Source organism: Cercospora kikuchii (genome assembly GCF_019650295.1).
Source record: "Cercospora kikuchii DNA, contig_00004, whole genome shotgun sequence".
Lineage (NCBI taxonomy): Eukaryota > Fungi > Ascomycota > Dothideomycetes > Mycosphaerellales > Mycosphaerellaceae > Cercospora > Cercospora kikuchii.
In genome coordinates this window covers 2,323,620-2,349,739 of record NW_025408585.1, presented here as the reverse complement: position 1 = coordinate 2,349,739, position 26,120 = coordinate 2,323,620, and the positions used below count along the sequence as shown (strand labels likewise).

Here is a 26,120-nt window from a genome sequence, read left to right as displayed (position 1 = left end):
CAGCCCGCCAGCTCCCCGAAGTTCTGCCACTGCACTCAGCTTCAGCTTGTTGCGGTAGATTTGGGTAGACCACTCCAAACATGAATGACCAGTCTACACACGTACCAGTCACAGATGGAGCTGCTACTGGGCCTCGAAATTCAAGAGACCCCTCTGCAAATGACCCTAGCGAAGCTTCAACGCCTCGAGACCTGTACAATTACAAGCCACTGGCTCAGGACAACAGCAACATACGAGTCTTGTTAATCAACCCAGGGAAGTTTGACAATGAAGTCCAGGTACAGCTGATGACTGTGCCGTTCAATGGTCCCAAACGCAAGTTGCCCTACGAGGCATTGTCTTATACATGGGGCAGTCCGGAAAACCCAGAAGTCGTCCAAGTCAAACTGAAAGACGCTTTTCAATTGATCACAGTGACTCGCAATTGCCTAGAAGCTATCAGGTACCTACGCCGTAATGATAAACCAAGGATGGTCTGGATAGATGCGATCTGCATTAATCAAGCTGACCTCGACGAGCGGGCTCGACAAGTTGCGATCATGAGAGATATCTATGCCAGAGCCTTGCGAGTCGTAGTCTGGATTGGACCAGCATCAAGCGATAGTGGCCTAGCTTTCAGATGGATTGAATTAGTTCGCCGCGAGGTCTGGTATGATGTAACAACAATGGAGCTGCGCCCTGTCACGAGCGATTCTCGACGGGCCGACGTGAAGGAGGTCCTGGCCACTGAGGCCGAGCTGGAAGCATTCACCAGTCTGATCGAACGACCGTATTTTGAGCGCCTATGGGTGTGGCAAGAAGTGCGGATGGGCGGAGAGAATGTAAAACTGCAGTGCGGCAATGAAGAAACAACATTCGCATCACTTATGAACGCCGTGAACTACTGCTGTCGCAAGCTGGTGAAAGGAGACATAGGCGTACGCCGACTGACTGCACGTGGAAACTTCATACGCTTGCTTCCCTTGGCTGGGCAGTTTTCCAGCCTTGACGCGATCAACACGATGCGAATATGCCAGTGCGCAGACGCACGAGATCGGATTTATACTGCTCAAGCGTTTGCTCCTGGCTCTGCTGCCCTTCAGCTTGCAATCGACTACAGACGACCTATACGGGAGGTCTACACCGAGTATACTCTGCGCCATCTCATTGCGGTCAAGGACTTGGACTTCTTGCTATATGTTGGCGACGACGTGCCGCATGAGAACGCGGAAGCGATAGATCACCTCCCATCCTGGGTGCCTGATTGGTCCAGACAGAACACAGCAGAGCGACTGGCGCTGAGCTTTGCGAGCGGGACTTCAGCAGCTTCCATTGTCAGACTCTCCGCAGACGAGCGGCAATTGACAGTTCGCGGAGTTCATGTTGGAAAGGTCGCCAATACACACCCCATTGGAGTCAACTTACTCACCCACAAAAACTCAAACGTGTTTCGCAGGATCCTTCATGATGTACTCGAAGCTGCACTGCCAAAGGAGCTGAAATTACAATCAGTCATCCCTCCGAATGCCGATCCGAAGATATGGCCGCAGGGCACAGACCGCAGCCTTTTCCTTCAGCTGGTTCGAGTACTGACCACCGACTCGTACGCTGAACATTATGTCCCCAATTCTAGCCGTCCGACATTCAAGCAAGTTGAAAGGTTCGTTATCGAAGCACTTTGGAACATTGGCCCCGAAATCGTGAGCCTGGAAACGGCGTATGTGATCAAATCGTTCTACAACTGCCGTGGTCGATCTTTGTTCACTACCAGCGATGGGCAGCTCGGCTTGGGTCCACACAATATGCAAGAGGGAGACTGCATGGCTGTACTGCTCGGCTGCCCTGCTGTCATGATCCTTCGACCACAGGTTGATCCTAATGGAAGCACTTACGAGGTAATCGGCAATGCTGTTCGTACAGGGTTCATGGACGGCGAGGCACTTTTGGGCCCTTTACCAGAACAGTACGAGACTGTCAATGTCTTGAATGCGTCTTCCGGAGCTTATCGCCCTGCCTTCCGGGACAAACCAACAGGTGAAGTCATCTATGAGGATCCTAGACTCCCGCCACTGTCGCCAACGTGGAAGAACGTCACAGCGGAGACTAATAATGAAGATGCGCCGTTGTGTTGGCGTAATCAGGAAACGAATGAGTGGCGACATTACTTGCGTGATCCTCGACTTGATGCTGATGCACTGACAGGTCGCGGCTATGATTTGCAGGAATTCTGCCTCGCTTGAGAGATGAGTGTTGTGTTGTTTGTGTGCTAAATTGCCTGCTCGAGTGATTCCTTGCAAGAGGGTATGATTTGATGAGTTGACGAACAAAAAGCAAAAACATGGCCGACATGACCAGATACCCGGGAGTTCGCAATGCAGTTAATTGCATATCTCTGTGCATGATCTACATTGCTGGCCTCGCATGCCTAGACTCAGCTGTCTGTACTATTGATCAGTAATCCACTGAAATCAATACATGCTTCGAAGAACACTTTGGCCCTGGCAAAAGCGGTATTGGTCAGCACGGAGCAAGGAAATACTCCGAACACGACCACCTCGTGGTGTGAATTGTTGCGTTCCATGCTTCTTATTCGTGAACTGCGCTCCGAATGCACGAAAGTCACAGAGACAGGGCCACCGAGCAGAACATATATCTTGCACCATCGCGAAAATGAAGCCCATCGTCACGAAAATCAACATTGCCGCCCCTCCAGATACCGTTCGAGCAGAGGTCAACATATGCTCCCAGTCCGTCTATCAAACCCCTCACTGAACGTCAAAACAGCTCCTAGATTTCCCAAGCTTAGAAATTTACAAACCTCCCTTCATCCGCTCCATAAAACCTATCGATACCCAAAAGAACCCAATCGATCTCACCCCAGGCGACAAGTTGCGTTGCGACCTCGATGGAAGGGTCCTCTTAGCCACCATCCAAGAGAATTCTCCCACAGCTCTGATCTGGACGGGCACTGTAGCAGGCGTATTACACGGAACCCATAGTTTCAGATTTGTCAGTTCGGATGGTGGTGAGACGACGACACTGCATCATGAGGAGCTTTTCACTGGTGGGTTCAGTTTTTTGTTGAGCGAGAATTTGGTTGCGAGGGTGATTGGTCAGAGAGCGTATATTGAGAAGTCGTATGGGGCGTTCAATGAGAGTTTTAAGAAATGGGTGGAATCTAGGGTTGATAAGTAGAGAGTTTCGTCAGGCTTTTCGTTTCTTTCGAGTTGTGGTTGAGGTTGGATGTGCTTTGCTCAAAAACATGGGATTCGATCTCAATGCTGCTTTTGCGATTATCTGCCGTCGATACTGCTATAGTAGTAGTAAGAGTGAACTCGAGGAGGGCCCCGTTACTCCAACATTCATCAGTAGCGTCGTGGTCTCGCCATGCTGCTCTTATGTAATGCCTTTGAAGTTTATACAGCACCGACAGCAGAACTGTGATATGTGCAGCACTAAACTCTGGTTTGCTTCTGGCATTACTGCCTGGGCAGCCATGAAGGATAATATGCTGGCCCGCTTTTGTATGCTTTTCAAGAGTGTTGTGTTGGTGGAAGAAACCTGAAGTTTGGGCATTGTTAGACTCTTCGACCACTGGGATTGAAGTGATCAGTAATCACCCTTGAAGTCTCAGGCTGCACCGCTCCATGGCGCGGCCGCGCATCGCGGTCAAAACCATCCACCGATAATTCCCCTTGATCCGTTCAGCGTGGCGAGCACCACACTGCGAGAATGTCGAAGTGCAAATCACTACATCTTGACGCGTCGACCACCGATGTGACAAAGGGACATCAGCCAGCAGAAAATCTCCCGCTTAGTAAGCATTGACTAATGGCAAGGTACCTTTGTCCGAGGATCTGGAAGCTTGTGACTTCCGCTCCACGTCAACGCAACTGACGAGCTTACCAGGGCTCAATGATACAGTAGTAAGGATGTCTCCTCCTGTTTAGATTGCAAGCCACAGGCAAATATGCTGTAGGTCGGCTGCCGCAGCGGGAATCGATGCTTAGGAACCGATGCACAACTTGCTAACCATCACGCGTGTGCATGGGACAGATCGTGTTACCAAGCAGGGCTGCAAAGGACAGGCATATTCCAGGGACCGGTATATCCGTTCGATATACTCATCACACAATTAGACCACCCGGCGTGACCGCGAGAGTGACACCTCTGACACCCTTCCCCAAAACTTCGTGTTCTGGCGGACCACGTACTCCGATATCTCTTCTCATCGAGGCACTACTCTGCGGCTTCCCACAGTCAGTACACTGCTCTCTGCGATTTCCTAGCGTCGCATCTTGACGCTTTTCGGTTGATCCCTCATCACAAGCGACCTACTCCCAAACAGCAGCATGGACGTTCGCCCACGCGGTCGACCTATAGGCTCGGCGCCATCCACAAAGATACGGAAATCGAGGGCTGGCAATTCGACCAATGCACCAGCGGCGAATCAAGATGACTCGGCTGCTGAGCGTCGTCGCACGCAGGTTCGGATCGCTCAAAGAGCCTATCGCCAAAAGCAAGAATCAATTCTCCAAGAGCTACGCCAGCAGGCAGCAGAGTTGACTGACACGATGAAGCTCATGAACAAATCCTTCAGCGACTATCGTGACCGAATGGTTCGAAGCCATCTCCCTGACATTCAGTTGCAGGATGTGCAAGAAACGGCTCTGGCGATAGAATCGCTCATGGAAGTGATACGCAAACCTGACCAGAGCGTTTTAGAGAAGCCCGCCGCTCGTAAAGGCCAGCGTAAACACGCAAAGTCTGCTGAGAGCGAACCACTGCCAGAACCAAAGCATGTTTCCGACTGGCTCGACCCCACTGCGCTGCACCGGCGACAACAGTCTCCGCAGCGAGATGCGCGCCCCTCATGGGGATATCCACTTTCCATCCGGCGCCTTAGTCCAACACGTGATGACATGTCTGGTCTAGATCCCTCTTCCATACCGTCGGCAAGTAGGGACCTGTTCCAAAGCGAGCAGCACGTGTCTAATGCGCATCGCGTGGCACTAACTCAGCAACCACGCCCATCGACCACATACTCATTCGCAGAAACGACATTCGCCAGACGTCTACATCGAGCAACAGCGGAACAGGCTTATAAACTCTTGCACGAGTACGACAAACGGCCTACGACCTACAAGAGATCTTTCCGACTTTCACTTATGAGCAGAGATAGGGAAACGCTGATCAAAATGACAAGAGAAATGCTCGCCCGAGGTCCACGGGAGCCGCTCGACCAGGAGACTGCTTTGATTCACGTCGGAGGCGCAGGCACACATTACCCAAAGCGGGACGCCCTTGGCAGGCTTCAACCAAAACCTCAGACGTGGCACGTAGGGATTGTGGGGCCACAGAAACTGGCTCTGCTCGAGGACGCGGCGAAGGGCAATATCACTGTGAATATGACCGTTGATATTGCAGGGTTGGAAGGAGAATGGTTCGACCCTTACGACGTTGAAGGCTACCTCGCCGAGAAGGGCATCCACATTGATCCATTGGCTTCTTTTGCCGCAGCAGAGGTGGATGTTCCATCCGTTAGTCCGAGGAACACCAGTGGTTCCGGCTTCTCATCATCCAGAGCCGAAATACCCTTGACGAATCATGTGACTCTACCATTCCTGCATCAACTTAGTCCTCCAAGGTTATTCGACGAAGAAGAGCAGATGCAAGACTTCCCTGGACCGAGCGTCGACGCCACAAGTGGCACGACATTGGAGCTTCCCACTGTTGGCTTTTCAGATGCTGCTTCGGGAAGCTGGATGAATTTCATACCATCGCAAGGAGTCACTGCGCAGACAGCAACGGAAAGCCAAAGGCGAGCTCCGGAGCAGGCTACCGCAGGTGGTAAGACGCCTGATCTTCCCACAGTGGGCTTTTCCGACGCTGCTTCGGGGAGTTGGATGAATTTTATTCCATCAACGCAGACAACCAATGATCAAACACCAATTATGTATCACCCACGGGCTCCGCACGAGACATCGAACCCCGGAAGATTGCCTTCGTTACAGGACTACTTGCAAGCGACTACAGATGCGAGCGCATGGAACTCCGAGGCAATGAGGCAAGAACGACCCAGGATGACGAAGAGGATCATGATTGACGTGTCCAAATTCATTCACTGTAAGTTCTGATACCGATATTGGTTCGTTCGAGATATATATGCTGAACGGTCTCCAGTCTTGATGGTGTTTTCCATGTGTCTGTGTCGTACGCCAGGCTTTAAGCGAGCCGATGTGGACCGCGCGCTGGAATTGTCATCAGTCGATGCGTGTTGAGAACTGTTCGTCTTCTTACTGATGGAGGCTCCTTGTGTTACACTCCTTCGGAAGAACCATCTGACATTTGTCATACCTTGAAGCCAATTGGACTGGTGCAGGACGCAGCGCCTCAAATTGCTTAGCTCGCAATGCTTGTCGACGGCGCGACTCTGTACCCCTGTAGGGCACACAACCTGACTTGCCTGCTGTTCATCCAGCCCACTTCGTCACACCATTTGTGCCGAACTCGACAGCCGAAGCCACACGTCTAGACGGATTGATCGCACTGGACACGATGCGAGCTTAGCAAATATGATGCGCATTTATGCCACACGCAGTCGCAAGCTTCGCGTGATGCGCAAGACTGGCTGCTCGCGCCGCACTCCGATTTGTGTCGAGCTTATGACCAGACGACCTGAAGAATACACAGTCAACAACGCCATCCGGACTACGCTCTTTTCTGTCACAAGTCCAGCTCGCAGCTACGGCACCACGAAACATGCCGACTCGATAGCCGGGCGATTTGTATCCTTGGCAAACGTAACCAAGGTCTTCTTCGGGTCATCTGCTCTCAAGATTGCCTCAGTCGTGCCCTGAACATCATCCGCTACGCAATATGGGAGGAAAATTCTTGCTTAACACCGACCTACCATCTGACCGCCAATATCCTATCTCCGATAATTTCATCATTCGATGGAAAGTTTTCAGTTGTCAAAGGCTCAAAAGCTCGCCGCTCAGCTCAGAAGATGCAAATCCAATTTCCCCATTTGCAGAACGCCATGCAGGACCAATGGTGTTTTGAAGCTACCAACCTGGACTCGAAGTTTACACCTTTTCGCCTGCGTTTGTCAAATGGAGCGTACGTCTCCGGCATTGCGTACACGCCTTCTTTGGATGGGAAATCAGAAGTAGGAAGACCTTTGCTCGTTGGAATCCATGGTGCTACCTGCTCAGCATACAACTACGATGTATCGAATGATTGCACGGCCTCGGTTCATGCAGATCTCTTCGGCGTGCCGTTTGTCGCGATCAACAGGCCCAACTACCTGAATTCCAGCGGCTGGCTTGTGGATAGGAACTCGACTGACCCGTATACTCCTCACTGGAAAATCTCTCCCGGCCGAACTCACTTCGAAGAAGAGGCTCATTAGTTCCACGAGTTGATCTTCCCAGCAATCTGGAAAGAATTCGGTCTTCCGAATGCTTGTACATCGATGGTCACGACATCTCATTCTATCGGAGTTGTTCCTTCGATCATTGCGGCAGGGGTTTATGCAGTGCAGGAGCCTGATGCAAGAAAGTATCCCTGGGCGGGAATGATCGTTTCTGGACTCGCTCCGGAAAGCACGACGGAAACTCGGAGGCTCTTTGCTATGACTGATGAGGATGGCGGGCAATACGGATCGAGCCTGTTGGAATCATTGAATCTTGATGTTCATGCCCAACCGATGCCTCCAACGGGAAAAGCGAAACTGTTACTTTCTGAGAATTGCTGTCCTCCTGGCCGCGAGGAATTAGTGTGGAAGCAAACTACACCTATGCTCAAAGATGAATCGAGTGGGTTGTATGGATGGTGGCAAGAACATTGTCTTACGTTCCAAGCTCGCGTCCGTATGCCTGTTCTCTGTGCTTTGGGCTCTGCAGACGTACTGTTCAAAGGTACACGCCAGAATATTGAAAAGTTTGGAGCAGAATTTGTCAATGCTGCGAGTGTGGAGAATGCATTGGTATATGGAGCACCTCATGCGATTGAGCTGTGTTATGTGGGAAATGCGTGGTATAGAAGATGTTTTGCTTGGGCGCAGGAGAAAGCTGTTGGACTTGAGATGGAGTCGTTCGATGTTCCTTGTTATGACTAAGCCGAAATGGGAAGTTCTGTCAGCATGAATGATCGTATACAGTGGGTCGATCCGATCAATCGCGAGCCCTTCCTGAGCTACGAGAACTACAGTTTCCCAATTGGGTCAGCCGCCAATTGGGCAAAGATCGATGTTCTGCTAGCTCCAAAACCAGTTCTCAGTATGACTCTGGATCATGAGCTTCTTCCTTAAAGCCTCCATTTCCCGGTATATCCGTTCGGATGAAGTGCGGCCATCTGATAAGATTTTGCAGACTAAGGGCCAGCACATGCCACTAACGGCGGAATATGAACAGCACTGTACTGTGCTGCACTATAGGCCAACTCTCACCGTCTTCGAACTGCGTCGATGCTCACGAGATCCGATGCTGACATTGGCAACGGACACGCTAGCTGGAAAATAGTCCAGAACAAAATTTATTCAACCAGAATGGCCAACGCCGAAGGCGAAACGTCGAGTATAAAGATGAGTTTGGATCACACGATGCTGCTTCTTAATTCACTTCAAGATCTCAATAAGCTACTCACCAGGCCTCTCGAAGAACAATCCCTTTAAAATGCAATTCCTCCGAACTCTCGTAACTACTGCCATGGCAATCGGGCTCGCCGCTGCAGTGCCGCAAGCGGGGACTACCTCCGTGAGTCATTGTTCCTTAACGTGCTTGTGTTTCTGGATTGCTGATGAAAGCATTCTGCAGGATCCTCGATGCAAAGCTAATACATGCCCTTGCAAATGTGTTGGAGACCAATGGGGATCTCTGGCGTGTCCTGATCCGAAGACTGCTGGTCCTTTGTGCTTGCCGCCGTGAAGCGTTCCGTGGGTTTGAAGAGCTGTGGGAAGGCTTGGGGAGGCTGGACTTTGAAGGAGGCCCTTGGGGGAGCAGAGAAGCTTGAGGCGGGATGTGAGGGTGGTTATCCTTAACGATTTGGAACTTGATGCTTGTCAATGGCAGAGCTGGAATAATATGCATGATTGAATTCACGTCGACACAACGTGTGGTAAGAGTGTCATTCGTTGCCTTCATCGTTGGCGTAGACACGATGTCTTGTGAGGAGAAAGGGGCACGCTCATGCAGGATTCGCGGTAAAATCTTGTCTGCTCAAAGACCACAGTAGTAGTTACGGCTACGATCAATCAACTTTGCAATCATTACAGCCCAAAGGGCTCTTTATTTTGTGCATTGTTCTTCAAATTCTGGGAATGTAGCTGTGTTGTAGACTTACGCAATCAATGTGTCTGACACATTCTCATTCAATCAATACCTAACTCCGCCCAATGAATGCAGATCTATCCATTAACACCTCGCTAATCAATCACGTCTCATGGCTGTTGTCAATTCGTCTGGTCTGGTGTACTCGCCATGCCGGCGCCCACACCTCTCAGCAAAACGATGGTGTCTCCAGTCTTGACTTTCTGTCCCAGCTTGTCACCGAAATCCAAAAGCGAGCCGCCTTCGACGTGGAACACGCGTAGCTTATCCTCTTCGTGAGGGGAGAGGTTGTTCACATTCGACACGGATAGACTCTTGGCTGCGAGGTCCAGGACTCTGCCAACCGAGTACTCGGTGCTGTAGAAGAAGTTGCCCTTGGGGACTTTGGCCGTGACAGTATCCGAGCTTGCTTCCACGAAGAGATAGACGCGCTTTTCTTGCGGAATCTTCTCTTCACCTTTGGCGGTGCGTTTCAGCGCGCTGACAGCAGCAAGGTCCGCAGCAGCACTCTTCTTGGCTTTGCTTTCCGGCAGAGCGAAGTTTGCCTTCTTGCTCATGCCCCATGCTTTCAGCCTATCCAATGCAGCGACTCGCTTCTCTTTCAGCGGGGAAGGAGGGTTCACGAGGCCCAACGGGACGAGTTTGTCGCAGTTGTGTTCGCTCTCGTAGCGGTGCTTCAGGCAGTAGGCTCGCCGGCATTTCTCGCAGTAGATTCCGGTCGTGAGGGCGTGGTTGATTGTGGTTTTGCACGTCGGCTCGCAGCATTGTCGCTTGTAGGTATCGAGGTTGACATCTTTGAGCTTATTCGGCGCGGGGGTGTTGCGGAAGGCCTCTAGATTGCGACGACCAGATGCGCCCTTTTGGGCACAGGCATGGCCGTCTTCGGTGCGGTGGTCGAGGCAGAATGTTCTAAGTCACAAGTCAGCATGTGGGACAGGTGTTTCGAGGTTCGGAGGTTCGCGGACTTACCCGTTACAGCTTTCGCACTTGAATGGCAGAAAGTCGAGCTGTCTGCAGTGTTCGGCCTGGCACTGGGCTCCAATGCCAAAGAAGTCTGCAGACATGGCGCGGGCTCTGGCGGCCTCGGTTACTATGAATGGTTCGTCGGCGTCGAACTTGCGTACCTTTCGCGTTTTGTTAATGTTTCCGGCGTTCATCGTCGCGGGGCTCGGCCGGCGGGGCCCGTCTTATACTTCTATCTCGCTTCTAGTGCAAGGCAGGAGCCGCTTGCGTATGCAATAGGCTGTCTGTACGATTGCTAAGCGAGTCGATGGCGACGAAGATTCTGGGCACTACGCGGCGAACTTCTCAGCGGTCTGCAGACTCAGTTCGAAGCGGTAGTGTTTTCTGGTCGACATCTACATGGTCGCTGTTCTGTCCTATATACTCGCCAGGACAATGCCTGGGCATGCGTTCCATCGTGAAAGGAGGAGACAAAGGAAGGTGAGTCTGAATGAATCCCAATTCTGAATGAACTTACATCTGGAGTCTGTACAATGTAGGACAAAGCCACATTGTTGTGCACTCACTTGATCGAGCCAAGAGCGTGCACAGACTCCTTGCTGAGTCAGACGGTCAGATTCTTGCCGTACAGTCGCTCTCTCTCTCTTAACGCTTTCCTTGATTCCATCAACTAAATGATCGGCCCATCTACGCACTTTCACGGCGTTAACTCGACCGACCCTTGACAAGATGAACTACACTTAGCTTGCAGAACATCCGCGCCCACGACTTTGCCGGACTTGCCACCGCTGAAGATGGTCAGACTGCCGGAGTCCGGAAGGCGACGATGGCGTTAGCTGGACTGCTATGCCTTTCATCAGTGATGGTCGAGGACTTCGCGGTGTTCGCTGTCTTGCGGTAGCCTTCTCTCAGTCTTTCTGGAGCAGACAGACTCCTCGCCTTCAGCGCCCTAAATTCCGTTCAGTAAACACTGCAAGGACAATTTCGCAACATGGTGTTGGCATGGCCCAGGAACTCTTCGAACACGTATTCGCCCCTTGGAAGCACAGAGAAAGGCCAACAACCGGTCCCGAGCGAGGAACCTGAAACGCGTGGCGGTATTGCCTCCTGGGGCCGCACTCCAAGCACGTCTCGACGATCCAGAGGCTGGGAAGCCGTTCAGATTATCACTTGCATCCTTTGCATCGCTATCCTCCTGGCAACTATAGGCCAGAATTTCCGACGTCCGTCAACGCTTCCCATCAAATACCGCAAAGAGACTCTGACATGCGGCAACACAACCCACGAGGCGAAATCTCGAGGCTGCGTTTTCGACCTGCTTGCAAACAATTGGGTGGCACCCCAATGTCTCGATCCATTTACCGAATCCGAATATCGAAGCTGGCTTTTCAGTCCGGAACGTGCACATGGATCTTTTCCATTCTTCTATGATCCAGAGGGCAGACATCGTGTTCCGGACGAGCATGCTCTTTCGCTCCACGCTGATGGACCGACGGAGCATGACAGGCGCGTATACACCACTCGCGAGCAACATCTGAATCATTGCATCTTCGTCTTGAAACGACTTCATCGTGCTATGCGGGGACAAGTCGTACTCAATGATGAACATGGGGCATACGCGCATACCGAACATTGTGCGACGCAACTCTATCTCGATAACGTGAGCATATTGGACAAGCTTGTGGAGGAATGCTACATCGGGTATGCGAATTGTACGATAGACGTCCCAATTTGAGCCATTGGGGCTTTCCCAGCGCTGATTGTGTCCTACTCTCTTCTGATAGCCAATACTACTCTCGGAACTGGAATGAGCGTCTCACGTTGACAGCTGACGTTTCCGCTCCCGACTCGCGCGTTTTGACAGCGGCGCCAAATAACGACATTCTGACAGAGAGCACCATTGACAATACAACTTTTGATATTCGATACACCTCAACTGCAATCAGGTAGCTAAGCTCATTCGAACCTCTCGGAGTAAATGCCACGATCTCCATGAAGCACCAACTCCTGCCGCCCCGGCCACAGCCATGGCCCATCTAAACTGGTCGTCGCTTGCGACATCTAGATATCTTGCCACCATAAAGGCAAACCCACAAAGCCCGGCGGCGAGTATCTGCGGCGCCGAAAGTGCTGCATTGTGCAAGCTCGTCAAAGTTCCTGCATCATGGGACTCTGTGACTTTTCTTCCGATCAAAGCGTATGGTATCCAGGTCGACAATGCTCGTGGAATACCAACGAGCGCGAAGATCCAAACACCCTGCGTCTCAGCTTTTGCAAACAGACTGGCCACCATTGCCAACGCAAACAGCATGTGGCCTCCAGCCCAGATGATGACAAGTGTGGTTAGGGATCCGATTTTGCCGCCAAAGGTGTTGCGCTTCGACGATGTGCTCGCCCACTGCGACATGGTAGCCATGATCACAGCGGTTGCAAACATGACAATCGTGTGAGGTACTGAGTCGGCAGCTGCATGTTCTGCTTCATTTGTTGGCTGTGAAAGTCCGTAAGCACGGCCGACTTTGTAAAGGCTGGCCAAATAGCTATGTCCAAGTCAGCAAAGAGAGAACGAAGAAGTCGCTGCGCAACCTGCGAATCAGAACATACCCTGTCTGGTAGTACAATGCAGGAAACCACCCCAGCCACGAGAAAAACTGGACCTGCAAAGTGAGCTGAATGCTCCTCGGTAGCGACCTCAAGCAATTGACATTCCTCTTGACAGCATGCTTCAAAGAAGCCTCATACTGCGACGAACTCGCTGCCCCTTCGACTTTCTTCCTCGGACTCCGGAAAGGACAAACCATCGTGATCGCGGAACACAGTAACAGAATCAACGACACCACCAGCGTCAAATTCTGAAACTGCCAAATCGCAGACCACGCTCCCGGACGACTTCCAAACTGAACCGAAGCCAGAAAATATCCGCTCACAGTCCCAAAAGCCACCAGCACGCCTTGACAAGCCGCAAACCTCGCCTGGGCCTCTTTGGAACAAATCTCATGCAGTAGAGTCCTTATGCCTCCTTGCAAAGGCTGCACGGAAAAACTCAAAGCCCAGACCCAGATTGTAGCATTGAGGATGAGTAACAGGGTTTCGTACTCTTGCCCCAGACTCAGAAACTTCTCCAAGAAGACTACGATGTTGGGGATCCAAGCTAAAGCGATCATGGAAGCTGCTGTTGCGATTGCTCCCCCAAGGATGAAGGGTTTGCGTTTGTTGCGTCCGGTTCGGCTTCCTCTTGGCTCATAGGAATCGCTGAGTGCTCCCATGAGGGGTTGAACGATCATGCCGCATATTGGGCCGGAGATCCAGAGGAAGGCTGAGACGGACATGGGGATACCGATGTAGGTTAGGTAGGACTGCCATTTGGTCAGGAATAAGCTTCAAGAGCGGTAATGTGGTTGACGGGTTGGGACGAACTGTGCCTCGAGCGAAAATTGTGGACCAGACGAGTTGCAGCCTTTTGGTGAGACAAGTCAGTCGATTGGAAACTCGCGAAGTCAAAGAGGTCTGAACTCACGCCCACAGTGTACTGCCTGCCGCTGCAAGCTGAATAAGATTACCACCTCCATCCTTGTCTTCAACGGGCTCGTCTTCGAGATCAGCCTTTTCGAGCAGCGAGAAGTGCTGTTCTATGCTTTCTCTTGGGCTTGAGGTTGACGGACGTGAAGACATTCTGCCACTGCTTTCGAGGAGAGTCACACACAGAAAGGACGCGTCTCGTTCACACTCAGGATCTTGTTAGAGTATCTCTCATAGCATATCGTCCGGCCGGTTTTCGGAGTTGTGAGCCATTGCGAAAGGACGGCCACGAAGCATGTCAGCCATCGATTCCGACCTTTGGTGTCTCCCGAAGAGACGACCAGGCTCCCCTCTAAGATCATCCTCGAGGGTCTTCTGCACATTCTTGGATCTGGGACTCTGGGCATACGCGGTGTAGACGTGACGTTTTCATTCGGACTCCGTACTGTCACCGAGGTGCGGTAACGTCACTACTGCAGGCTGAGCTAAGATCTGAGTCGAAGCTCGCAACTAAGCTGCAGTCCGACGTCAAAACTTTCACTCCGGAGTCCTTCCTTCGGTTCGATTCCTGCGGGGTATGTGTGACCATTTACCGCAAATTGATCACACTGATCTTCTTTCGCAGCGACCGTAGATCAGGATGGCGATATGTAGAGAGGTTTGAACGACGTCCGAACAATCTCACGACCACAGCAACGCAGGCTAACCGAAGTTATTGATCATCACATTCACTTCGATTTCACTAAGAGAGACTAAGAAAACATCAGCATCATCTCTAACACACAAAATGGAGAGAGTCATCTTCACAAACTGGTCCATGCACAACTTCTCCAGAACTCCGCGACAGAAGAGTGCTTCAAATCCAGTTGAAACACCACCAACTATCTCCAATTCGCTTCCAAGCAGGCAAATCATGCAACGATCATACAACGACAACAAGACCCGAAACGATTATGCCCTACAACAAGGCTCTCTGCGAACGCAATTGCAAGCTTTGGTATTCTGTTTGGCGCCCAGTGCGCTGGCAGTCGCATTATGGAGGCTACGATAGAGCTCCGCAGTTGTATTTGGAGACAGAAGTGGTGGTGTCCTTACACGGCCGACGCGTTAATCACGGAGCCACAAGGACCGACCAACTCAGGGCAAAAGCTCGTACGTACCGTATGGCCGGTACAGCGTTGCAAAACTTTCGTGTTGAGTGGGGTCCCGGTCGATGAAGAAGTGGCAGGAAGGCAACATGTCGACTCTGCGACTCAAAGGGCATCTCTCACGATCTACATACGTTTTGAGGCCTTGGATTGCATCTTCATAACATGAGATCAAACATCCAACGCATAAACCCTAAATACAATCTATACTTCCTGCATCAATTTTTGACATAGTCTATGCTGCAATTGATGTGATTTGTCAACGCGCAACCCCCGGCAACTCCTACACCAGGGGCTTCCTAGTCGATGCTTTCGAGACCTGGTCGTGCATAGACTTACGGACGCATGTCGCGTGATCAACCCTTAATTCCCTCATGGTTGTCAATAGAGTTTTCTCTGCAGACGAGAGCGCTTACTGCAGAACTGGGCACGACCTTGTTCGTGGAGATGACAAAGTATCCATCGATTGAGTTTCTAACATGCGCCATCAGTCAAAACTGCCGGTCTGGAACATTCACCTCGCTGATGAAGCTGTGTGGAAGGTGTTGTCAATGAGTATTCCGCGTGATTGTGGGTCTGCAGGAATGTCTCTCGTCGTAGACGCACTCTCACCATTTGCAAGAGATATCGGGCGTATCACCCGGACAGAATCACCGGTCATGCACGTCTCGAAGACTTGGTACGTGTGAGCGGTGAATGCAGTGCCAAGGTCTGTCAGACCAGGCAAGAGAGAAGGAAGGCTTTTTGAAGAGCTCAAGAGTTGTCGAAGGTTATCGACTTTGAGTTCACTCTGCAGACGCCGATCTGTCAGTCTCGCTTGCACCAGCACTATTCCGATAAAGGAAAGGAAAGAAGAGTCAGAAGTAAAGCCAAATGATCTATCGCGAGTATCTGCATCCAACTCCTAAGCATACACCAAAGCCAGAAACTCCAATACAAAAGGGAAAATCTATTTGTGGTTTTCGTCTGAATCGTTCCCTCCTTCATCCCGTGCCCATTGCTCCCACGGAGTAACTCCTCAAGTTCGTGAAATACCATGCCGGTGCGTGCACATCTTATGAATCTGTAAATCCAGCGCCATGTGCTTGCGACAAGCTGGATCCCTTACTCCTTGTTGGCAGCCTTGGGGGACCAGACGTACTGAGGAGCGGCCTCAGCGGCTTCCCGCTTCTCAGCAGCCTTAGGAGACCAGACGTATTGTGGTGCAGCCTCAGCAGCATCGCGCTTCTCAGCAGCCTTAGGAGACCAGACGTATTGTGGTGCAGCCTCAGCAGCATCGCGCTTCTCAGCAGCCTTAGGAGACCACACGTATTGCGGTGCAGCCTCAGCAGCATCGCGCTTCTCAGCAGCCTTAGGAGACCAGACGTATTGTGGTGCGGCTTCAGCAGCGTCACGCTTCTCGGCTGCCTTTGGGGACCAGACGTATTGTGGTGCGGCTTCAGCAGCGTCACGCTTCTCGGCTGCCTTTGGGGACCAGACGTATTGTGGTGCGGCTTCAGCAGCGTCACGCTTCTCGGCTGCCTTTGGGGACCAGACGTATTGTGGTGCGGCTTCAGCGGCTTCACGCTTCTCAGCGGCCTTGGGAGACCAGACGTATTGAGGAGCTGCCTCAGCTGCCTCTGCTTCGGCGTCGCGCTTTTCAGCTGCCTTTGGTGACCAGACGTATTGAGGAGCCGCCTCGGCAGCCTCCGCGTCACGCTTCTCAGCGGCCTTTGGTGACCACACATACTGAGGAGCTGCTTCAGCGGCATCGCGCTTCTCAGCGGCTTTTGGTGACCAGACGTATTGAGGAGCCGCCTCAGCAGCCTCCGCCTCGCGCTTCTCGGCAGCCTTTGGAGGCCACACATACTGAGGAGCGGCTTCTGCACGCTTCTCTGCAGCCTTTGGAGACCACACGTACTGAGGAGCCGCCTCGGCCGCTTCAGCCTCTCGCTTCTCGGCGGCCTTTGGGGACCAGACGTACTGAGGGGCCGCTTCTGCACGTTTCTCGGCAGCCTTTGGAGACCAGACATACTGAGGAGCAGCCTCTGCGCGCTTCTCTGCAGCCTTTGGAGACCAGACATACTGAGGAGCAGCCTCTGCGGCCTCTGCCTCGGCCTCACGCTTCTCAGCGGCTTTTGGAGACCACACATACTGAGGAGCCGCTTCTGCACGCTTCTCGGCAGCCTTTGGAGACCAGACGTATTGCGGAGCGGCCTCTGCGCGCTTCTCGGCAGCCTTTGGAGACCAGACATACTGAGGAGCAGCCTCTGCCGCTTCCGCCTCAGCCTCACGCTTCTCCGCGGCCTTTGGAGACCAGACGTATTGCGGCGCAGCCTCTGCACGCTTCTCTGCCGCCTTTGGAGACCAGACATACTGAGGGGCGGCCTCTGCAGGATCACGTTTGGCAGCGGCCTTTGGGGACCAGACATACTGAGGAGCGGCCTCAGCTCTCACGTCGATAGCAGCGCCATTGACGGTGGCGACAAGAGCAGCCAAAGCAGCGGCGGTGTAGCTGTACTTCATTTTGCGGTCTGTTTGAGGATCGGAATTGACTTTGAAGTGTTTGTTTGTCGGGGGCTTGTGAGCTTTGTAAGGAGTGGGAGCTTGGTAAGGAATGAATTCGAGTGCTGATGTGATCAGTTGCTTTCGAGGTGATGCTGTTGCTGATGCTGATGAGATGGTATTCGACGAGATTGTTGCATGCATATATACATGATGGTGGCCCTTCGAATGTTTGGACTTTGCCATCGTTCGAGATGAAGGGTGCTGCTTTGCTGCTGCCACAGTCCGTCCGCAAGCCCTTGTTACCGCGTAGCGCAGTACTACAGTGCGTTGAGCGTCTCTACTGACAATGAATTAGCAGAACTGACAAAACAACGAAGTCCGTCCTCGACGTTCAGGACTTCGGACAAGACAAGCGCTATCGAACTTGGTAAAGCGTCGACATAGTATCGAGTCGAACGCGACGCACGCCGGAGCCCGTGTGAGATAGCTCCTCATCGTCGGTTCACTGGTGGCCAGATAATCCTGGAGTGCCGGTTCATCAGACGAACATGACATATCGCGCAATCAAAGGAAGACAGATCAACCGAGATCAGCAATGTCCGCGAACATTGACCGTCCGATGCCATAACGCAGTAGTCGCAGGGTTTCCACTGACACTGCTACCCATCGGTATCCGATTCAAAGCTCGAATGATTGCTTCTGGCCGTCTCGAGGAATGCTCAGCTCTGAGGTGTCAAACGAGAATGTTCCAGCCAGAGCTTTACCGTGCAGCTTGATCTTCGCCGGACCCATTCTCTTACAGGCGCATCTCGGAGCGGTGCGCCACTTCTGGGCTGGGGACCATGTTGTCGCCCACCATGTCATCCACATGCAGAAAGGAAAGATCCGTCTGGTACTCGGGGTGCGTGTTCCTGACGACGGGGTCAGCGGGCAGCATCCGTCAAAGTTTCAATGACGTGCATTGAGAAGACGCGGCCGCAGCTGAGGAGCGCGGCAAGCATCGTGTGATGAGGTGAGGTGAGGTGCAGCATGACAAATGTGCGATGTACGGTTGGAGTCGAAGCGCGTCGCGTCGCGTGGCCGACTGACGTCTCTGCGGGAGAGGGCCGTGCCGCGCCGGGTTCGGGGAATTTTCGCACCTGGTACGCTTCTTAACTTCGTCCCCCTGCTCGAGTTGGATTCGCCCACAACTTACAAGTCAGCAGGGATATTGCCTGTTGCTGCTGGCATCAAGCATTACCAGCAATAACTCAGCTCCGCAGAGCTTATGGTGATTGCTGAGCAAGGCTCACATTCGGTCTAGACTTGACCCAAACAAGCTGCCATGCATTTTCGTGGAGCACAAGCGTGCGTGTAAGTTCAGAGTGCATCTTCACGTTTGTGTCGCCTGGTATTGAGCTTAGCAACAAGTTCTGCAGGTACAGCTGCATGTTTCAGGTTGTACGAGTACCATTCACTAATCCGGAACGGAATGCTGGTGCAGAGATGCTCGGAGTCGATCAGACAGGGCGCAATGCCTCGATCCTCTAGACACCCTGCATGACATTCCCCGTATGCATGATACGTATCACTGCACTTGCAGCGAATCATGCAAGAGAAGATGTAGACTGGCCGGGGCAGGCTTCAACGTCCGGGAGACCTCAGGGCGGCGGGCGCGCGGATCGTAGCCGTCTGAGAATGCGGCGTTCACAGAGGTGTCCACCTCGGATGATCATGGCAAGGTCTCATACACGCACGCATGCAGCTTAGCTGACGGCCGTTAGCACGTAGTTGTGGAAGATGCTCGGTAGGTATTCGAGTACAGGATTTTGAAGGATCGTCGAGGTTGAACGGAAGGAAACACGTAATCCACCACCCCTCCTGGTGAGTTCCGTGCCTCTCGGATCGATTGAGATCGAGCTTGCCAGGCGGGCTAAAGCGCGCGGACAGCTCAAGCGACCGTCGACATCCGGACTGCGTGACCTAATGAGCGGTCAAGGTACAGTATGTGCAAGGCAAGAGAGCAGCACTCCCAACGTCATCGACGACCTCGCACCGCGCAGTCCGACCGTGCAATATCTCGGGCTTCGCTTCTGTTGCTGACTCAAAGCTGGCAAGGCCGAACGGTCAATCGTCAAACAAGGACGTCTGAGAATTGGCACTATGCATTTGCTTCCTGCCAACATTTGTTGCGCTGTTCCTGATATTCCTGAAAATTCCCAATCACGACTCATCGATGCAATATGAAGAGCATCTTCAACACTGAAGCCAAGCTGGGAAAGGAGTATCGTCGCCTGTCCCTTGACGACGAGGAAGGGAACAGAAGCGCAAGTCCAAGGGTCATCTTCACAAAGCAAGGAAACAGAACCCTCTACGCTTGCATACTTTTATTGGCACTTGGGTGGCTTGCAACCTGCGCTTACGTGTATCGCACGCGTTTCCAGTCCAACGGTCTGCTCCACGTCTACTACAACACACCTATTCCCAAAGATGTTTTCAAGCCAGTGAAGAAGGTCTTCCACCGTGACGAACGTTACGTTGGCTGGAACGATGAAGTGAATCGCAATTGGGACCGATTGGTTGCGGGTAAGTCGCATTAGTACCCTTTCACTATCGTGAGCGAGCTAGCTGAGATGATACAGGTCACGACGCCGTTTGGATCGAGAATCCTGAAAGATGGGGTCTTCCACCGGGACAGGTAGCCCCCTATGAGCATCCAAACACTCCTGATCCCAAGCCTCACGATTTCTATGTCATATCTACGCTGCATTCTCTTCATTGTTTGGTGAGTCTCTGATTCAAATCGTACAAAAGTTGTATAGGCCGCTAATTCACGCCAAGAACATGATACGATTTCAGTTCTTTTCAGACAAATATGGGCACGTCGAAGACGGCGATTTCAAGGACCCAGATTACACGATGAAGCACTGGGATGTTCACATCGAGCATTGTTTTGAATATATGCGTCAGAGTATTTCTTGCGGTGGCGACCTCATACTAGAGGGCTCAAGCGCGGTGGACATTGACGGAAAACAAGTCACTTCTGTGACAGGCTGGGGTAAGTGTCTTTCTGCAATTGGCAGTTCTCAGAGTGCTCACGTACCCCTTCGCAGGAGTCGAACACGATTGCATCGACTTTGACCTGCTATGGCAGTTTCAAACCGATCAAGAAGCAAAGTACAATCGCACATGGCAGCTCCCTAGTTGATCAACAGGATTTCCAAGCACTCATATACCTGAATTCTTCAATTTTTTGAGCACAGTATAGCATCACAAACCATACAAAGCGATGTCCTTCCTCATCCCCGGCTTGACCCAGATAGCCACTGGTAGACCTCCGAACTCTTCCAAGTCCTTAACGCCACAATCTTGGAATTGCAAACTCCTGAACACCGCTGCAGATGCCTTGTTCTCGGGATCGAAAAGCCCAAGAATGTCTTTCACTCCCAGCGCAGACTCCACATAATCCATCAACGCTTGCGATGCTTCGCGAGCATAGCCCTTCTGAGTCTCTTCAGGCAGTATGGCGAAGCCCAGGTCTGGTGCTGAGAATGCAGTCGGCGGCTTGCCACGCATTAATGAGACCGTTCCGATAGGTTTCGACTGTTTCAAGACCTCTTGGAAAGATTGCGTTCGGTCGCTCTGTGTATCATCCGTGTCACTTCGCAAGGATACCAGATACATGCCGTAGCCATTGTGTTTATGATCATCCAAGAATCGCCCGCCGATTTCGTTTCGAGCGTCTTCGCGCGTTTTGACTTTGGTCTGTCCGCATGTCTTGATGAATTCTGGTGTATTCCACAGCTTCACCAGAAAATCACAGTGAGAGTCATTCGCTGCTAGGAAATGCGAAATGTAAAGTCTCGGCGTCGCGATGTGGAATTCGGGATCCATGTTTTGCAGGGCTAGCGGGTCTACCAAGCGTGCCATAGATCCAAGGACGGAGCTCATGAAACTTTATGTACACATGACCGAAAAAATTCGTGATCACTGCATGATCCCACGGAGGTAAGCAAACCTTGACGCATTCTCGGCATCTGCCAGTCAGATTACTTAGAGTCACCCTATAAAGTCTATTATGCATACGCGGACGACATGCGAGCGAAACTCAACAGTTGACAGGGCCTTTGTTGGCCAATTTCGCACGGAATCGACCTAAGCGACGACAGGATTGAGGCTCTTTGGAATTCTCCCGCTACTCAAGTCCGGGCGATGGGAGCAAAAGTACTCCATCGGCTGCCAAAAAGGATGAAAATGACTAGAGACCGATGTTTCTCTTGTCTTGCGTTTTTCACATGTACAAATAGCACTTGTAGCATCCTAACAGACTGATGCTAAGCGATTTATGTACGGACAAAACGGACGACAAATGCTGCTTTGTCTAGCGTGATCAAGCTGTAGTGTTCCACGTCCGATTGTACGCCTCTAGCTGATTTCTTTGCCATTGCATCAAACGCTCCCAGTTGATGCAGGAGTGCACCACACCCTTGAAAATGGTCAGCGTGAACATCGATACGCGCGAAGATAGAGGAGCTGCATTTACCCAAGCCAGGCCTCCCTCATAAAATTCTGGCGGGCTTCCAGGAGGAGAATCACTTTCCAACACCATATAGTCGGCTGCAAGGCCATCAGTGATTTGCCACACAGTAACTTGATTGCAACATACCGCATGTAATCGAGTATCGCAAATATTCGATACAGTGCTCGACGTGCTCAATCCAATCTTCGTCCTCGGGGTTCTTGGCCAGTGGGCTTACATCTGGATCGTAGACGAGCATATTGTACCTCCGTCTGATCACATTTGTGCAATGCAATTGATGTAGCGTATTGAGGACGTAAAAGTTGTTCACGTTGTCCAGGGATGCAGCCGAGGCGGGAGGCTCATCAAATATGAACATGGGAGCTCGAATTCCTGCGTCGTGAAGGCTGTAACGCTCTGGTTCAGAGATATACACAGAGTCGGAACCTATATGACGAGGTCAATAATTGGCGCAATCAGGTGCGATTGTTGTGTCTCATACTTGCTGTCAAGGTATTCCAGTGAGAGTTGACTTCAGCCCCTGGGCCCATGTATCTGCGATCAGGACTGTCTTGTTGTCAGACGTATTCGAAGAGTTGAAATAAATCATACTCACCTGAATGCAACATTCTTACGCATCGTGAAGATGTCCTGAGGCACTGGAGTGTTCGGATTGACGCCCCAACTAGTGACAGAGAGTCGTGAATATCGCACACAGAAGTATCCTAGGACCAGCCCAAGGGTGATGTTAAGCAAAGAGAATGAAACATAGAACATGCGGCCATGTGCCTGAGACTTCTGGCCGGGCGTACAGTGCTGCGAAGACGCCCATTGGTCTTCTGCAAGTAGTTTCTCGGCCTCAGGGAAGCCGCGATCGAATGCTCTGCCCTTTGATTTTGCTTCCATAGTTGTGTGTTGTGAATGTAAGTCGATGGAAACTTCAACAAGCTGTTGGATGGAAGTCATTTTCCAACGGCTCATCAGCATTGCTATCGGCCTCCATGAACGCTGCTGTTGCCATTCCCGAGGGCTCAGTCATGCTTAGTCGCGCAATCGCCAGGCCCACGTTAGGATCGGAGTCCAGCAGTGCTCACTTTTCGTGGCGTGACCTTCGCCCCTAGGATTTGTCGTAGTATACCGTCATTCCGGCTTTGTGGCCTCCGATCTTCAACAATGGCGTTGTTCGTAATGCTATGTCAAAAAGCAGTAATGAAGAGAGTCCCGAACGAATGCTTCCTTCTCAGGCCCCATCATGATGGTGAACACTTGATCAAATACTACAGAACTTACGCTCCAGCAGTCGTGTGGATTACTTGAAACACCTTGGACACTCCCTCCTTCTGAACAGGCTGATCAATACGAACGGTGGGGTCATCGGATGCTGCAGGGACCAGGCTCCCAGGTCGTCCTAGGGCAGGAATTAAAGTTTACAATGACTCCATAGGGTCATCGGACAGGGCTAACGTGTTTGATAAGCGAGTGTGACAGACACGCTAGTGTGACACTTCCATCTCGTATCTACCACCACCACTAAACGCGTCAATTATTCCACCATTTTACGCGATGGCACCTCCAAATCAAGAGGTTCTTCAGTGTGCTATCCGTGACCTCCATTTAGGTCGTTTCAAGAGCGTGCGCAGCGCTGCAGCTGCCCACGGAGTCAATTATATGACGCTCAGCCGGAGGCTTAATGGAACGCGTCCACAGGCTGGTACACCTGCAAACAACAGAGTCTTGACACCTATTGAAGAGGAGGTGGTTTATCAGAGGATTCTTGACCTGGATGCACGTGGTTACTCGCCAACACAGGCTATAATCAGAAGCTGGGCCTCTTCAATTACCCAGGCACGGAATGGACAAGAGGTTGGCCAAAGATGGGCTCATAACTTTATCAAACGTCATAAAGGCCTGGAAACACGATTATCACGGAGGCTCTCAAATCAGAGGGCTAAGAATGAGGACCCAGAGGTTATTACAGAGTGGTTCAGGCTCGTTCAGAACATAATAGCCTGCCATGGAATTACACAACACGACATATACAACTTTGATGAGAGTGGATTCAGGCTTGGACACTGTCAGAATACTATAGTTGTTACTGCTACAGAGCGTAGGCAACGACCTAAAGCCTTGGTTTCTGATTCAACACAATGGCAGACTGTTATTGCCTGTGTTAATGCAGAAGGCTGGTCAGTGCCTCCATATGTTATCTTCTCAGGCAAGGAAATGAACAGGGCCTGGTTCAAACACCTACCACTAAACTGGAAGCTTGGAGTTAGTCCTAAAGGCTGGACATCCTTTGATCATGCAGTCCAGTGGATTAAGCACTTTGATGACTATACAAAGCATAGGACTGTTGGTCAGAAGAGGCTCTTGATTTTGGATGGCCATGACAGCCATTTAACTCCAGAGTTTGAGGAATTTGTTGTGAACTGACACTCCACTGGGCCCTGCTGTGAGTCATGTATATTGGTTCCTATATACCCGGGACCCCAGACCCTGTATACTAGCCCCTATATAGTACCATTCGATAGTGTAGATAGTTTTGTATCCTCTTTTGCCCGACAATACGAGAGAGGGTCCCTTAGTGCCCCCCGATAACATGCGACGATACGCGACTTCGTAAAAGGTTATGAGCCCGGGTTAGCGCTATTGTATTCCAAGCTCCGATAGAAGGCGAGGCGCGGTTCACCGACAGAGTACGGAAGCCGAAGGCAGGACAACAGGAACGCTATTGGCAACAGCGAGACACCGAGCTAGAAGAGCAAGGAAACAGCCCGAGCTGTGGCTGTATAAACAGGGACAGTAGCAGCAGAGACTGCGCCAGGAGCCTGCGGGTGAAGACAGGCACACAGAGGAAGGACTGTGCCCTCTGTGCTCAGGGACAAAGGACAATGTGCCCCTGTATAAAGAAGGAGCAAAACCCTTTCCATGGTTAAACATGAGTCCCAGATTGCAACTGGGTGTAGGACCCCATGGACCCTAGCTGAGGGACTGAAAACAGCGGTGCAGCTGCATGCAGAATTGCAGCCAGCCCACCTGCAGCTGAGACCAAATGCAGAAGAGAGAAGAGCATTGAGGAATGATAGTTAGAGTGAGGACACCAAGACAGACAACAAGGGGAGAGGATGTTGCAACAGAGGGCTGCAGAAAGTGTAACAGCAACCTGCAGTACACCAAACCTGCTGTTGGCAGAATAACACTTCAGAGACTGCACCCCAAGCTGTCTGGATTAGTACCTTATCTCTGGTGCTGGGAGAACTTGCCAACTCTCAAAGGAAGATCTTGCAGTAACCAAAGGCTTGGTTTATACCAGATATGTTATGTTCAGGGAGGAAGCAGTTGCAAGGCAGTTCTGACATGGACTGCTGATGGCTCATAACACTTCAGAGACTGCCTGAACCTCTCACTACCTCTGGAGGCCAATGGTGAATCCAGGATCAAGAGGAGTCATGAACCTACCTTTGTCTTATGGGATAGCTACAGGAAGTCCTGAGCTGGAGGGTGCCAAAGTGGTATGCTCCCTTGATTCCCATATGCCAGCAGGAAAGCACGGCTGCTTGATGGCCGGATCATTCCAACAGGAGGCTCTAATCTGAGGAGGGACAGAGGGTGACCCATGTATAGGAAGAACCCTGCAATCATTTGACTTTTCCCCGCTTTGATTCTCCTTGGGACAGAAGGACAACTTTCCATCTGACCCAATACTAATTCTACAAGACTACAATGGATACTCAAGACAAATCCTCCGGACTTCAGAAAAGACCATGCCCAATCCTATGCAAGGACAATGCAGAAGGATGGTTCAGAAGGATGGAAATCTTCTTGAGGGGAGAAGACCTGTATCACACAATCTCCCATGAGACACACACACCCATCACCCCAAAGTCACAGTACAAAGCAATCTGGTGGATATCTTTGTGCATAGGGGAGGATGATGAAGAGCTGGTCTCAGAACTCCAAACTGCAAAGGAGGTTTGGCAAGAGCTGAAGAAGAAGTATGCAGACAACCAAGCTACAGGAAGGAAACTTCTGAAGCAGTACTTCAGTTTCCAAAAGGCAGAGGACATGAGCATTGATGGAGCATGGACACACCTTCAGGCACTTGGCAAAAGGATCAAAGTTGCCCAACCTGAAATGGCTGCTGCCATAAACCCAAAGGCAAGAGCACAGGTACTCTTGTCTGGGCTTCCAGAA

At 51.5% G+C, this 26,120-nt stretch overlaps 10 protein-coding genes across 10 annotated transcripts; 5 read left to right on the top strand and 5 right to left on the bottom strand.

The window, feature by feature from the left end:
- Positions 1-80: 80 nt before the first annotated feature.
- CKM354_000715900 (uncharacterized protein) lies at positions 81-2,219 on the top strand (the record flags this gene model as incomplete). Its single annotated transcript, XM_044802502.1, has 1 exon — positions 81-2,219. One exon carries the CDS (start codon positions 81-83, stop codon positions 2,217-2,219), a length of 2,139 nt encoding a protein of 712 aa, XP_044658437.1.
- A 430-nt stretch (positions 2,220-2,649) lies between these two features.
- CKM354_000715800 (uncharacterized protein) lies at positions 2,650-3,174 on the top strand (the record flags this gene model as incomplete). The annotated part of the gene is made up of 2 exons (XM_044802501.1): positions 2,650-2,709; positions 2,764-3,174. The coding sequence occupies 2 exons, from the start codon at positions 2,650-2,652 to the stop codon at positions 3,172-3,174; spliced, it is 471 nt and encodes a 156-aa protein (XP_044658436.1).
- Positions 3,175-4,331: 1,157 nt separating this feature from the next.
- Positions 4,332-6,260, top strand: CKM354_000715700 (uncharacterized protein; the record flags this gene model as incomplete). Its single annotated transcript, XM_044802500.1, has 2 exons — positions 4,332-6,105; positions 6,163-6,260. 2 exons carry the CDS (start codon positions 4,332-4,334, stop codon positions 6,258-6,260), a joined length of 1,872 nt encoding a protein of 623 aa, XP_044658435.1.
- Positions 6,261-9,433: 3,173 nt separating this feature from the next.
- On the bottom strand, positions 9,434-10,468 carry CKM354_000715600 (uncharacterized protein; the record flags this gene model as incomplete). The annotated part of the gene is made up of 2 exons (XM_044802499.1): positions 9,434-10,220; positions 10,281-10,468. 2 exons carry the CDS (start codon positions 10,466-10,468, stop codon positions 9,434-9,436), a joined length of 975 nt encoding a protein of 324 aa, XP_044658434.1.
- A 797-nt stretch (positions 10,469-11,265) lies between these two features.
- Positions 11,266-12,009, top strand: CKM354_000715500 (uncharacterized protein; the record flags this gene model as incomplete). The annotated part of the gene is made up of 1 exon (XM_044802498.1): positions 11,266-12,009. The coding sequence occupies one exon, from the start codon at positions 11,266-11,268 to the stop codon at positions 12,007-12,009; it is 744 nt and encodes a 247-aa protein (XP_044658433.1).
- Positions 12,010-12,216: 207 nt separating this feature from the next.
- Positions 12,217-13,946, bottom strand: CKM354_000715400 (uncharacterized protein; the record flags this gene model as incomplete). Its single annotated transcript, XM_044802497.1, has 4 exons — positions 12,217-12,814; positions 12,879-13,630; positions 13,692-13,731; positions 13,792-13,946. The coding sequence occupies 4 exons, from the start codon at positions 13,944-13,946 to the stop codon at positions 12,217-12,219; spliced, it is 1,545 nt and encodes a 514-aa protein (XP_044658432.1).
- Positions 13,947-16,045: 2,099 nt separating this feature from the next.
- On the bottom strand, positions 16,046-17,446 carry CKM354_000715300 (uncharacterized protein; the record flags this gene model as incomplete). The annotated part of the gene is made up of 1 exon (XM_044802496.1): positions 16,046-17,446. The coding sequence occupies one exon, from the start codon at positions 17,444-17,446 to the stop codon at positions 16,046-16,048; it is 1,401 nt and encodes a 466-aa protein (XP_044658431.1).
- A 2,204-nt stretch (positions 17,447-19,650) lies between these two features.
- Positions 19,651-20,615, top strand: CKM354_000715200 (uncharacterized protein; the record flags this gene model as incomplete). Its single annotated transcript, XM_044802495.1, has 4 exons — positions 19,651-19,993; positions 20,050-20,192; positions 20,249-20,465; positions 20,521-20,615. 4 exons carry the CDS (start codon positions 19,651-19,653, stop codon positions 20,613-20,615), a joined length of 798 nt encoding a protein of 265 aa, XP_044658430.1.
- Positions 20,616-20,677: 62 nt separating this feature from the next.
- CKM354_000715100 (uncharacterized protein) lies at positions 20,678-21,301 on the bottom strand (the record flags this gene model as incomplete). Its single annotated transcript, XM_044802494.1, has 1 exon — positions 20,678-21,301. One exon carries the CDS (start codon positions 21,299-21,301, stop codon positions 20,678-20,680), a length of 624 nt encoding a protein of 207 aa, XP_044658429.1.
- A 496-nt stretch (positions 21,302-21,797) lies between these two features.
- Positions 21,798-22,832, bottom strand: CKM354_000715000 (uncharacterized protein; the record flags this gene model as incomplete). Its single annotated transcript, XM_044802493.1, has 5 exons — positions 21,798-21,893; positions 21,951-22,024; positions 22,074-22,373; positions 22,429-22,493; positions 22,543-22,832. 5 exons carry the CDS (start codon positions 22,830-22,832, stop codon positions 21,798-21,800), a joined length of 825 nt encoding a protein of 274 aa, XP_044658428.1.
- Between the last annotated feature and the right edge of the window lie 3,288 nt (positions 22,833-26,120).